Source organism: Astyanax mexicanus, chromosome 3 (assembly GCF_023375975.1).
Source record: "Astyanax mexicanus isolate ESR-SI-001 chromosome 3, AstMex3_surface, whole genome shotgun sequence".
NCBI lineage: Eukaryota > Metazoa > Chordata > Actinopteri > Characiformes > Acestrorhamphidae > Astyanax > Astyanax mexicanus.
In genome coordinates this window covers 54,833,833-54,847,143 of record NC_064410.1, presented here as the reverse complement: position 1 = coordinate 54,847,143, position 13,311 = coordinate 54,833,833, and the positions used below count along the sequence as shown (strand labels likewise).

The following is a 13,311-nucleotide window of genomic DNA, read 5'->3' as shown; positions in this document are numbered from 1 at the left end:
CTTACCTTGTGTTTTCCATCAATCAGCATTAAACTTCTCATATTAATATATTTGTATGTTTAACTATTTACTTTAAATTAAATGACTAAACAAACAGCAGATCACTGTTGCCTTTTCAATTAATGTGTTAACTGCTTATCAATGGTTTTAAGGCATTTACAACCTTATCAACAATACTCTAAATCAATAATCTAAATTATAAACCATTTATAAGGGTAGTCTTATTTTAAAGTGGTACCTATTTTTTAGTAATTTGAGAAAACCTAACAATGTCATAGATAATAAGTTGTACTATTTTATAACAAATGTCATTTATAGTGTTTTTAACGTGGTCAAACTTAAAGTGGCTCTAGAACAGAAAACTTAAACTTGCCACACTGTAGTAAAATCAAAACATCATAACCGAAAGCTGTAGCATTGCTAATTCCCAAACACCAATAATGGCTTGGAGAGGCATGTCATCTGCTGGTGTTGATCCACTGTGTTTTATTATCAAGTCTAAAGTCAGTGCAGTGTTTCCCGGAAAATCTTAACAGCACTTTCATGCTTCCCTCTGCTGACAACTTTTATGGAGATGCGGATTTCATTTTCCAGCAGGACTTGGCCCCCTTGCGAAAGTACCAATTGGTCTTATATAATATTAAAATGTACTGAGATACTGACTTTCTCTGTTTTCATTATCTGTAAGCCATAATCATCAACAGACCTCCAACAAGCACTGAATGAAGCTTGAAGCTGAATTTATCAGCAAACTATCTCCTACCTACAATAAGTACACAAATGCAGCATTAGTCACAATACATTGTTATTTAAAATGTTATTTATTGTATTTTAATGTTATTACAGTACCCTGACCCCGAGTTTAAAAGGTTTATATCAAAAATAAAGTCAAATGTTCAGGCGCTCATAAGACACTGTTTATTAGAAATCAGAGCAAAAACAGTAATACAAGCACGCTATGACCAGCATATCTGAAAATGTAATACAGCATCAAATAACAAGTGCTTAGTTCATCCCATTATCTCCCACTGATTAGCATAACTGCTGTTTAAACTACACTGAGGAACAATTTTCAATGATTTTCAATGATCTGAAATGTATTGCGGCATATTTGCATATAAGCAGCAGGGTGTTGATATCTCAATCAACCCTTTTTCCTGTAGAACAGCCTGAAGTTCTCTCAGCTTAGACGATCTTCAGGTCTTTCATGGCAGATTCGATGGACTGTTAAAGACAGAAACAAAAAGTGAAGAAAGAAGAAAAGATTTTAATAATTTTGGCATTTTATTTGGAATAATTGTAGCCCAAGAAAACTGTACAAAACAAAAAATATATATAATTAACTTCACCTTTACGTCCCAAATGGCCATGCCTCCATCCATTCCAGTGGTGCAGAATTTGGTACACTTAGCTTTCCCACCATCCAGGAGTGAGATTTGGCTGTGGGCAGTGAATTTAATACACTTATGAGAATTATTTCAAAGCTTTGACTTTTGACGGTTTATAACAATAACAATACTGCTATACTATACTGCATCATTTTCATTAAAATAAACAAATTTTTTGCATTTTGCATATGTACATTAATACAGTATGAATGTTTTAATTGTTATCACTGGTGTGACTTTCATCATTCGTATCGATATGTGAAAAAATTAAATACAAAGAGATTAAATAACATTTTAGCAGCTACATCATGATTGACAAGATAAACTTTAACCCTTTCAGACCTGAATTACATTTCAGTTATGAAAAAAAAAATGAAGGCCGTTTTTGTCTGTAATGCACATGACAGTCCTAATATTAAATCTATATTAAAATAAATCCAATTAACATTTGTTTTAATTCCTAAACATGAAAAATATAATCACAGCTGAAACCTACAGCTGAGGTAAAGCAAAGTGTACCTGATGCTGTTTTTGTGCAGGGACTCCAGCACCGCCTCTTTGGTGTCAGAAGTGGCTTTCTTGTCCAGGTTCTGGAAGCGCTCTCTGGCCGTCATGCCCTTCTGAGCGCTCTGCTTGGGGACATCCAGCTTCCCTCCAAAAGTAATAGCCCCTTTACCAGCATCGTAGACAAACAGCGCAGGGTAGCAGTCATGGCCCTGAAACAGGATTATGAAGATGACAATTAGCCAACAGCTTTTATGGCCTACAAAAAAATAACTATATGTGCCGGTTCACTAATACTTACTGCAGCCACTAAGCTGTTCTCAGTGATGAACGTCACACAAAGCAGAGGAAGAGTCTCTGAGGTCAGACTAGTGACTCTGGTGTGATGAGAAGAAAGATTTAAGTTAAAAAAACACATAACAAAATGCTATCCCATTCTAACTGATCAGAGAGAGCTGGACACGGTATTGATATTCTGATTATTAGTTTAGAGGTAAAGATGACTGAGAGCTGTGGCTGTGACCAAAATGGCTCCCTATTTACTAATTAGGCCACTATTGAGTACATTGGCCATTTTTCTTTGAGCGTCCAAATTGTAGAGTGGAATTGTAATGTAAGTTTGAGGCATTACAAACTCCCATAATGCATCATGATTTATAGTAAACACCGCTGCATACTACACAAACTAAAGGTTTCCCAACACACATTGTGAGTCTCACTACTAAGTAACAGACAGCCCAACAAATGGAGCGGACAGAAAGCCACCAGGGTTGCCAAATTTTTAGATTGGCATCCCGATTAAACCAAATCACTGGGTGAAACGTGTTTCAAATCCACCAAAATGCAGAAAAAAAAACACCTAAAAAACAAAACAGCTGATGTTCAGCATATCGACAGTATTACAGTGTTTATTCCAACAATATCTTAAATAAAGTATCTTAATATCTTGTGTCCTTGTATGATAGGACACAAGAACCAATGCTAAAAGAAAAGTCATTATAGTACATAAAAATAAACTTGCAAGCAATGACTACATACACACATTATAACCAACACAAACGCAGCTTGTTAAATTCCCATCAGCAGGACTAGCCCTGTCTCTGCTAGGTTTGAGTTAAATTTCCAGAGTTTTAACACTTGGTAGTTTTGGTAGAATGAAACTACCCAATCTGGCAACATTATGAGTCACTATATGCTGTTAATTTCAAATGTTTCTCCATGTAGTTGATTAATGTGAGGATTATGTATCTAAATAGCGTAAAATAATAATAATAATAATAAAATTAATTAATAATAATATTAAGCATGTTTAAGCGGGTGCATGTTAATGATGTGGGCGTGTCCGAATTCACTCGTGTTTCAACGCTACTAAGTGAACTAATGAGGGAGTAGGGAGCAATTTCGGTAACAGCCATATTGTTCCATTTAGTGTTGTGTTTAAACCAGCAATACAGCATATCGCCTTGCTTATAGTATTGCAATTATTCCTCCCACTTTTTACATTTAAAAAAGGAACATGTTTTCAATCTCTACATTACCAATGACAGCAATGTAGGCATTTTTCCTACAGATTACGGTGATTTTAACTCTTTAAATATATTATATTAAAGAGATGTTGTGGGATGCATGGCCTTGGAGCTCCAGTGCAGAACTTGCCATGACTAAAAAATCCATAATTAAAGTAACAGAAGTGGAAATCTCATTGGTACCTTGTTATTTCTGTCACTTACCAACAGCTAAGTTAATAACTGTTAGATGTTAAACTTTACCATCAATTCACACTGCAATAAAACGTGTTATAAATCATAACTCACACAGCACTCTTGCCTCCCTCAGCCACAGCTACAGTGCTGTCATGGCTGGCCCAGGCCACACGGTTTCCACTGTCAGAGAAGCAGACCCCGTGTACCCAGCCTGCAGTTCCAGTGGACTCAAACATCACCTCCCCGAATGGCATCTTAGAGCCCCACGGGGTCGGAGCGGGCTTCTCCTCCACCTCTTTAATATAGGCCGAGAAAATCCTGCAGAGAAACACCATTTTAAATACAATCCAAATTTCTATAACAAAGCATGGAACAGTGTCAAACAGCAGCTTATTGTTATCGTATTCATAAGTCAAGTACTGAATATAGTAAAATATGTTGCAGAAAACTGCAAAATAATAGAAAATAAACATATTTCTAGATAGATACTAGATAAATAGACATATAGACATAACATTAGTATTGTTAATTATGTTTTTTCTAGACAAGGAAAGCTTATTAACAAGAATTAACTAGTCAATAATTGTTTTTATTAATTTCCTTTTTTAAATATACAGCTCTGGAAAAAAAAATGATAAACTACAGACAACATTTCTCCCAAATTCTAAATAGAAATGTAGTCATTTAGAGCATTTATTTGCAGATAATGAGAAATAAATAAAGATGCAGAGCTTTCAGACCTCAAATAATGCAAAGAAAACAAGTTCAAATTCATAAAGTTTTAAGGGTTCACAAATCAATATTTGGTGAAATAACCCTGATTTTTAATCACAGTTTTCATATATTTTGGCATGTTCTCTCCACCAGTCTTACACACTGCTTTTGAATAACTTTATGCCACTCCTGGTGCAACAATTCAAGCAGTTCAGCTTGGTTTGATGGCTTGTGATTTTTAAGTAGTTTCTTATTTTTTTCAAAGCAGTATAAAGAAAGAAATATATTTATACATTCCAATATCACAGTAAAGAAAATGAAAGGATATAATAAAATAATTATTTAATTATATTATAATTTTATCAGTGGCATAAAATTGGTCTTATATATTATAACAATATATTCTCCAATCAAATATAGTTATCATGACTGGCTATCATATTGCGTAAAAAAAAACAAATGGCAAAATTGAAATACTTTAAATATTTTATAAGCTGCATTCCAACCTGCATTTGAAGTCACAGGATCCAGCAGCCAGCAGGATGTTGTTGGGGTGCCAGTCCAGGCAGAGGATGGTGGAGCGGATAGGCTTCTTGATGTGTTTACACACCCACCTAGAAGAGTGATAGAAAACTTCAGCTATTACTGGGGCTGGGCAATTAATACAAAATGCATCTAAATTGAAATTGAAACTCCAATTAATTGAAATCATGCTCATATCAGTAGCATAGTTTTTGTATTTTTTTATATATGTTATTTTCTTACTGTGTTGTTTATGTACTTTCCCCTTACAAATGATCAGATTGTTATACTCCTGCAATTAGGAATCTGTTAGTGGGTTCGGTTTGCACACTACACAACTAATAAGTGACACAGGTTCATGAGTCTTTCACCAGGAGGAACATCTCTCCCTGAAGAAAAGGCCAGTTTTAGATCACGGATTATTCAAATTATATGCTTGACCTGTTGTATACCCTGCTAAAGCAGTAACTGCAAAAATTTATATGAAAGAAAGAAGAAAAAAGCTTTTTGGCAGCAGGTAAGCCAGAAAAATATATATATAAAACACATTGTGCTTTGATTTAGGGAAAATTAAATAATAATAAAATAATAAATACTAAAAATGTTTGATTGTGGCATTTCAAAAATAAGCAAATATTTGTTTTTCCAGTAAGTAGATTAATCCTAGATTAATGAGCTTCTATCTAATGGAGAACTGTTAAACATTGGTTACCTTTTTTAAATATTATTTTAATTTGTTTCATTTTAAGTAAATCACAATGATCCCCTGCCCCACTGTAGCATCACTGTTTCATTAGACTGAGCAATTTTAAAATGCCAGAGAGCCCATCTGCCTCTTAAGCAGATTAACTGATATTAAAGCTGCTGTGGCAGATGATGCCCACTGTCCTCCTCATCTGCCACAGGACCTCCGGAGCTGCTCACCAGTCATTCTCCTGCTCGAAGTAGCAGACGGAGATGAGGCGGGAGCCGCTGCCAACGGCAAACTTGTTCTCTTTGGGCGACCACTTCACACAGCGGGCAGCACGGTTAATCCTGAGAATAACCAGAGTGGGCTTCCACACGTCCCCCTTCAGGGTCCACACGTAGGCGTTGCGGTCAGTGCCACAGGTGACGATGCGGTTGCTCTCCGGGGCCCAGTCGATACCTGCCCGGCAGAGGAGAAGTGAAGATGATGCTGTGTGATAATGGACTTTGATGTTCTTTATTGGTAAATAATGGTTTAGACTGACAGTAATACTCACCAGTCACCTGCCCATTGTGCTCCTTTAGCTCATGAGTTTTAGTCCAGCTATTCCCAGCCTTTTTGTAGATATGGACGTCATGGTTATTGGGACACAGTGCAATTTCTGAAGGAAACAAAAGCAGCAATTAATACCTGAATACTATAGAGCCCCTAAGGTGACATCATATATAAAAAAAAAATGCATAGCCACAGATCCTAAAATATGGCCACGACTTATTAGGTATGGGAACGAGAACCTAATGTGTGGGAACGAGAAGTTTTAAGGTGTGGGAAGGAGATCCTAATGATAATTAAGGCATGGGAATGAGAAAATTAAGGCAGTGCCACAAGGCATGGAAACAAGTTAATTAGGACATTTTAGCATACAATTGATATTATGAAAATCTAAGTAATGTAAATAAACGTTGATATTATTCATATAATATGAATAATAATTGACTGTTTTATACGATAATTATAAAATTAGGAGACCACATCAGTTCCTGAATCAGGTTCTCTGATTTTGTTATTTATTGGTTTATGTTTGAGTAAAATTAACATTATTGTTTTATTCTATAAACTACAGACAACATTTCTCTCAAATTCCAAATAAAAATATTGTCATTTAGAGCATTTATTTGCAGAAAATGAAAAAAGGCTGGAAAAAAAAAAAAAAAAGATGCAGAGCTCTCAGACCTCAAATAATGCAAAGAAAACAAGTTCATATTCATAAAGGTTTAAGAGTTTAGAAATCAATATTTGGTTGAATAATCTTGGTTTTTAATCACAGTTTTCAGAATACAACGGAGCCCCTAAGGTGACATCATATTAAAAAAAAAAAAAAAGCGTAGCCACAGATCCTAAGGCATGGCCACGACTTATTAAGGCGTGGGAACGAGAACCTAATGTGTAGGAATTGGATTTTTAAGGTGTGGAAAGGAGATACTAATGTGTGGGAACGAGATAATTAAGCCATAGGAATCAGAAAATTAAGGTGTTTTTTTGTTGAGAAGTGGAAATGAGATCTTAAGGCATGGCCACAAAATTCTAATGCATGGGAACGAAGTAATTAAGTAACAAAGCTGTATGTTTTTTTAGCTGGGAAACAAAAGGACCTTGTGGCCACGCCTTATTGGGTACTCTTTAATTAACTTTTTTCCCATGCCTTAATAAGTCGTGACCATGTATTTTTCTTAAACATGATGTCACTTTTGGGGCTCAATAGAATACAAACGTTAGCGTAGGTTAACTTATACAAAATGCAAGAAGTGCAGCAACTAACCACCTTATTAATAACACACCTCCTTGTTTCTACACTTATTATCCATTTTTCAGCTCCACTTATCATATAGAAGTACTTTGTAGTTCAATAATTACAGACTGTAGTCCTGTATCTGTTTCTCTGTATACTTTATTATTATCATCCTTTCACCCTGTTCTCAGAACCCCACAGGAGAGAAAACCACCACAGAGCAGTTATTTTTTGGGTGATGGGTAATTTTTTTCAGCAGTGCTGCTGGAGTTTTTAAACACCTCAGTGTCACTGATGGACTGAGAATAGTCCTCCAACAGTGTCCTGTGGGCAACATCTTGTAGGCACTGATGAAGGATGATGACTAGAGTCTAGGCTAGTTTTTATTTTGTATTTTTTGGTAATTAAAGTTTTTATTACACACTTCCTACATATACTTTACAACAGACACAGGGCAAATCCACAGGTACATTTTAAGAAAACTACAATCAGGATTCAAGGGCATAAGTTTATTTGTCAGCATATCCATAAGGAGCTACATAATAGCAATAATAATAATAATAAATAAGTAAATCAAATGAGTCAGAATGAGATTGGGCAGAAGAAGGGGTGTGGTCTGCTTGTATTACACTTGTAGTTTAGATTTTTTTGACAGTATGTGGGAATTAGGCCTATCATGATCAGTACATTATGGACAATATAAGGACACACACCCTTAATAATTTGACAGCTAGCAGATTTCTCAAATATTAAATCAAAAATTAAATTCTCAGTTTTGATTCTTTCAGCTCAGATGTATCTCATGTCTCATTTTTGTCTAATGCCGTTACCCCTAAGCAATTTTAGGAGACACATCTGTGGCATTGTTGATCTCTAAATGAAACATAAGTGAGAATCCTCACTTTACAAATACGTCTCCTGAGACATAAAAGATCATCATTTGGTCAATAAGAGAAGCTCAAATCTGACATCATCTAGTAAAGTATGAAGCAAGAACATTGTGTAAGAACCTGACAGAACTCCCATGTTCTGCTTTAGCAGATGTGCTCCATCATTTATATCCTTGTCAGCCTGAGCGAGCTCAGGAGCGTGGTGCTGTTTCCACAGGGCCGCTGCAGGCGAGTGTGCAGACGAGCTGATTCGCTGTTCAGACCCAGCGGCCTGCTTAAGACTTCCCACATCAGCAACAGAGCACCATTCATGGTAAAACAGGAAGTGGGGGGATTAGTCATCACTGCTTCTCTCATCAGAGCCGGGCAGAAAAAATGAGCAGGGTGGCGACTGAGAGAGAGAGAGAGAGAGAGAGACACCACGCTGCCCTTTTCTCCATTTCTCATCAGTTTCTGCTCAACTAAAAACAAAGGGGCGACTGTTCCAGACCCCGTTCTCTCGGCCTGATGGTGGTTTAAACCCAGTCTTCGCTCCGTCCCAGCTGCTGGATTCTGGCTGTGCTGGGCAGAGTTTGAAAGCACAGGAAGGAGATTAAAAAAACAGCCTGATCTGAGTTTAAAAGTTGCGTGCTTGGCAGGGCAGTGGACTGTGGTTTCCCTGAGAGTGGCAGACTCAGCAGAACGGTGTATTAAACCAACACACGGGCTCTCAGGGCTTGAATGGTGGTTTGCTTAAGAGCACTCACCCCATACTCAAGATTGTGATGATGCAGCATTTCCTGTGTGATGTGCATTTTCTTTTCCTTTCTTTTATTAATTTATTTATCCCATTTTCTCCCCAATTTACAAGGACAATTACCCCACTCACTCATTAGGACCCCCCCTACCACTAGTAATACCCCAACACCAGCAGGGTGAAGACTAGCACATGCCTCCATTGATGCATGTGAAGTCAGCCACCACCTCTTTTTGAACTGCTGTTGATTTTTGAGCATTTCCAAGAAGCATCACAGCGCGCTTGGAGGAAAGCACAGCGACTCTTTTCTGATACATCAGCTCACAGATGCCTCATGCTGTGGACATCATCTTCAAGTGATGAGTGGAAAAAGAGCGCCATCTACCCACTCAGAGAGAGCAAGGCCAATTGTGCTCTCTCGGGGCTCCGGCAGCCGATGGCAAGCTATATGAATGGGATTCCTTTATTTCCATGATAGGGATTAAATTTTGTTATTTTAAAATGGAGATTTTCCACTGAAAGGAAAATATATTCTATGACTAGGTTTAGGCCCAATCCTATTTCACCCCTTGGCTCTACCACTTAGCTCTACCCCTTTGTTTTGTGTGTGAACGTCTAGGGGTAGGGGTGTCCTGATTTTTGTTAGGCTGGAGGGGTAGGGTGAAGAGTTATAGCTAAATGGGCCTTCAAACAAAGATTTTTTTAGATGCACTCTTAAAACAGAGTTCTATGAGAATTACTGGCAAGATTTAGTGGCTAGCTAGCTTTCTAACTATCCTGCTCCTACTTTTTAGCAAAGAAAAGGTACTTTTACTTAATTACATTTTTTCAGTACTTTTTCCACCTCTGGTAGAAGGTGGATAAGAGCTCTGCAATTTTTATAAGAAAACTGCTGCTTTTTTACTGGCCACTCATGCTTTAATCTTATTTTAATATATTTTGCTCAATATGACTATGGTCTGGCCTTTTTACTCCAATCTTGGTGACGCTACAACATAATTGTTATTAGAAGCCAACCGATAACATTTATGCTTATCTTTCAAGCTATTGTAAGTATTGAAAATACTGGTGACATTCTTTCTTACATAAACAAACATGCAAAAAAACACAATGGCCAATATGGATGTTATCAATGATCCTAGACTTGAAACAGGGAATTAAATATGAACTAATTTAATCTGAACATCAGGGGAGAAAATACCCATTCTTCTCCCTGTTTACTGAGCCACTCAAATGCATTCAGGAACCTTCAGAGAAAAAAAAACACCAAAAATGTTCTTTCTGAGCGTGTGATCTCCAAAAAGTAGTAGAAAAAAAAAACACACCAACAAACCCGTCCTTGTTCTTCTGCAGAGCCAAAACAAGGACAGCCAGCCTAGTGTCTGTTTGTCTGTTTGGAGCGACTACATACATCTACATTACAAATGTGAACATTCCCAGTGAACATTAAGCTTTAAAGAGTGAGTCCATAAATCAGAGAAGCTTATGAAAACCCAGCAGCCGCCTCCTGCTGCGAGTCCTGCGGAAATACCTGCAGATACCTGGCCTGGGACCAGACGCTCCAGCCTAATGTAGCAACCACATGTTCCAGCATCTGCACCAACACAGGCCTGCCTATAATCCATGTTCTGTGCAGGAGTGTGCCATATTTCCATCGGCTGTTATACATTATTATTATATAATTAGTGCTACAATATTATCTGCTGTCATACATTATTATTAAAAAAATATTTAGCTAAATTTTCACCTTCTGTCATTCATTATTATTATTACAGATTGTAATAATATTTATAATTATAATAATTACAACATTATAACAGATTTAAAAAAATATTATCTGCTGTTCAACATTATTATTATTACAGATTAAAAAAAAATATTATGTGCTGATACAAATTATTACAGGTTTTTAAAAATATTATCTGCTTTTAAATATTATTATTACAGATTTAAAAAAAAAATATTATCTGCTGTTAAACGTTATTACAGGTTTTTTGTTACATTATTGTCTGCTGTTATACATTATTATTACAGATTTTAAAACATATCTGCTGTTAAACATTATTATTACAGATTTTTTGTTATTATTTGCTGTTATACATTTTTATTTATTAAAAAATATAACCTTCTGTTATATATTATTACTAAAAAAATACCTACTGTTAAACAATACAGATTTTTACAAATATTATCTGCTGTTAAACATTATTATTACATTTAAAATATATATATATATATATATCTGCTGTTAAACATTATTACATGTTTGTTTGTTACTTATTATCTGCTGTTAAATATTATTATTACAGTATTATCATGCTGTATCTGATAAAAAAAATGACAAAAATGTAATGTTTTTGTTTTATACTGAATCTATGAAACTTTTATATTAATACTCAATGAAACCACCATTATTTTGTTGCAGTAAAATATTTTTTAAATTAATAAAATATGTTTTTAGTCCCATCACCAAGAATATCTTATTACAACATTGAAACACTGAAATATTGTGATAGTATTTCAGTATAGTATAGCCCCCCTCTCATGCTAGGGTGGACATCTTTGTGATTTTGAGATGTTTAAAGGCCTTCAGAACTCTGGAAGATGCTCTACACAAGAGCAGCAGAACTCACGGGTTCGGTCCTTGTTCCAGGCGTGGCAGCTGATGGGTTCCAGTAGAAAGCTGTGGTAAGCCATGGTTCAGGTCTCTGCAGATCAGATACAGCAGCAGATAAGAACAAACTGAACACCTTCAAACCTTTAGCATCTGCTCAAATGTTTAAAAGAGCACATCCAAGTAACCATATCTAAATACTTTTTTATTTATTATCTATAATTCAGTCCACACATGGATTTTGGGAGAACTTTTCAGCATATTATAGCTTTTAGAGGTTTTGATGGATGGAAGCATGTGTCATCTAAAGTCTCAAATTCTTCATACATTTGAACATTTCTGGTATATTTTTATTGCACAAAAAAAACATCTACTTTGATCTTGGTGAGAACACCTGCTAATTAGTTATATCTGTGTTAAATTTACAAAAAGAAAAAAAAAATCAAAAAGTGAGGCCACGCTTCTTCACTTCCGCAGAAATGAGAACAAGAAGCAGCGGCTCTAAAAGGAGAACTTTCTGAACTTCCTTATGTAGTCAACTCCATTGTGTTTGATCTACATGTGAACTAGGGGTGTGCCATATTGTATTACACAGTATAAAATGTTATAATTTATTTAATTTATGATTAAATTAGTTAATAAAAAAGAACAGTATATAATGATTAAAGCAATATTTGATCTTGTAATCAGTATGGTTTTTTTTGTATTTACAGTGGAGCTTTAAGCTTTTTACTTTTTAAGAGTATAATTGTGTTTGTTTGCAGTTAATATGCATGCACTAAAAATTCGGCACAGATTTACAGATTTTTTTCTGTTTCTACTGATTGTTTGAAACTTGTCTTTATACAATAAAAACAGCAAAAAGTTTATTGCCAAGAATATCGTTAATGCAAAAATAGCCCTGAAATATCATGATATTATTTTGGGGCCATATCGCCCACCCCTAATAAAATAAACACATTCTTTCATGTCTAGCTCAAATTTAGATTTAGTCTAAAACGCTCCCAGCCGGCCTTTGGAACTAAACTTCCTCTTTTTCCCCTCTTTCTCTCTCTCTTTTGCAGTAAATTAAAAGCAGAGCAGAAAGGAATGTGACGTGAGGTCAGACAGCCGGATGACAACTGCAGGAGAAAAACACATTCAACACCTTTTCATCTCAGACTTTCCATTCAGAGCTCCCTCCCTGCTCTAAAGAGCCTCTTACGCCTTCTAAAGTCTTCTCAACAGTTCATAAGAAACAACAGTTTCCTCCTCAAAACCTCTATTTATAGCTGTATATCTGGGAACAGTTATGACATTGTTATGCAAAGGCGTAATAGTAGTAATAACATGTTAGTACATGTTAGTTTCGCAACACTTGAAGCTCTGCATACACACACACACACACACACACACACACACACATATATATATATATATATATACATATATAGAGCAGAACACGCCCTGCAGCAGCTAGCTGAAAGCCTGCACTACGCTTCACATAAACAGAAAAATCTGTTCATCTACTCACCCTGGAAATGGTTAAACGGGAAGTTTCCCTGAGATCTAGCAGATAGGAAGAGGTGGAACAGAAGCAGCCTGAGTTCGTGGACTCTGAGCAGTCAACACAAACGCTGGCTCGGCTCTCAATGAACTCAACTATTTCCTTAGACCTTTTATATACGTAAAAAAAAAAGAAAAAAAAAAAAGAAAAAGAAGTGTTCTTCCCCCTTCCTGTTTGAGACACTTAACCACTTCCTCGTGTGGGCGGCTGTCTGCAA

At 36.0% G+C, this 13,311-nt stretch overlaps 1 protein-coding gene across 1 annotated transcript; it reads right to left on the bottom strand.

Moving 5' to 3' along the window:
- Positions 1–895: 895 nt before the first annotated feature.
- On the bottom strand, positions 896–13,216 carry arpc1b (actin related protein 2/3 complex, subunit 1B). Its single transcript, XM_007247812.4, has 10 exons — positions 13,062–13,216; positions 11,568–11,642; positions 6,076–6,180; positions 5,756–5,978; positions 4,816–4,923; positions 3,707–3,913; positions 2,194–2,269; positions 1,908–2,104; positions 1,350–1,440; positions 896–1,224 (listed from the first exon to the last, which is right to left on the bottom strand). Exons 2-10 carry the CDS (start codon positions 11,629–11,631, stop codon positions 1,186–1,188), a joined length of 1,110 nt encoding a protein of 369 aa, XP_007247874.1. The 5' UTR covers positions 11,632–11,642; positions 13,062–13,216; the 3' UTR covers positions 896–1,185.
- Between the last annotated feature and the right edge of the window lie 95 nt (positions 13,217–13,311).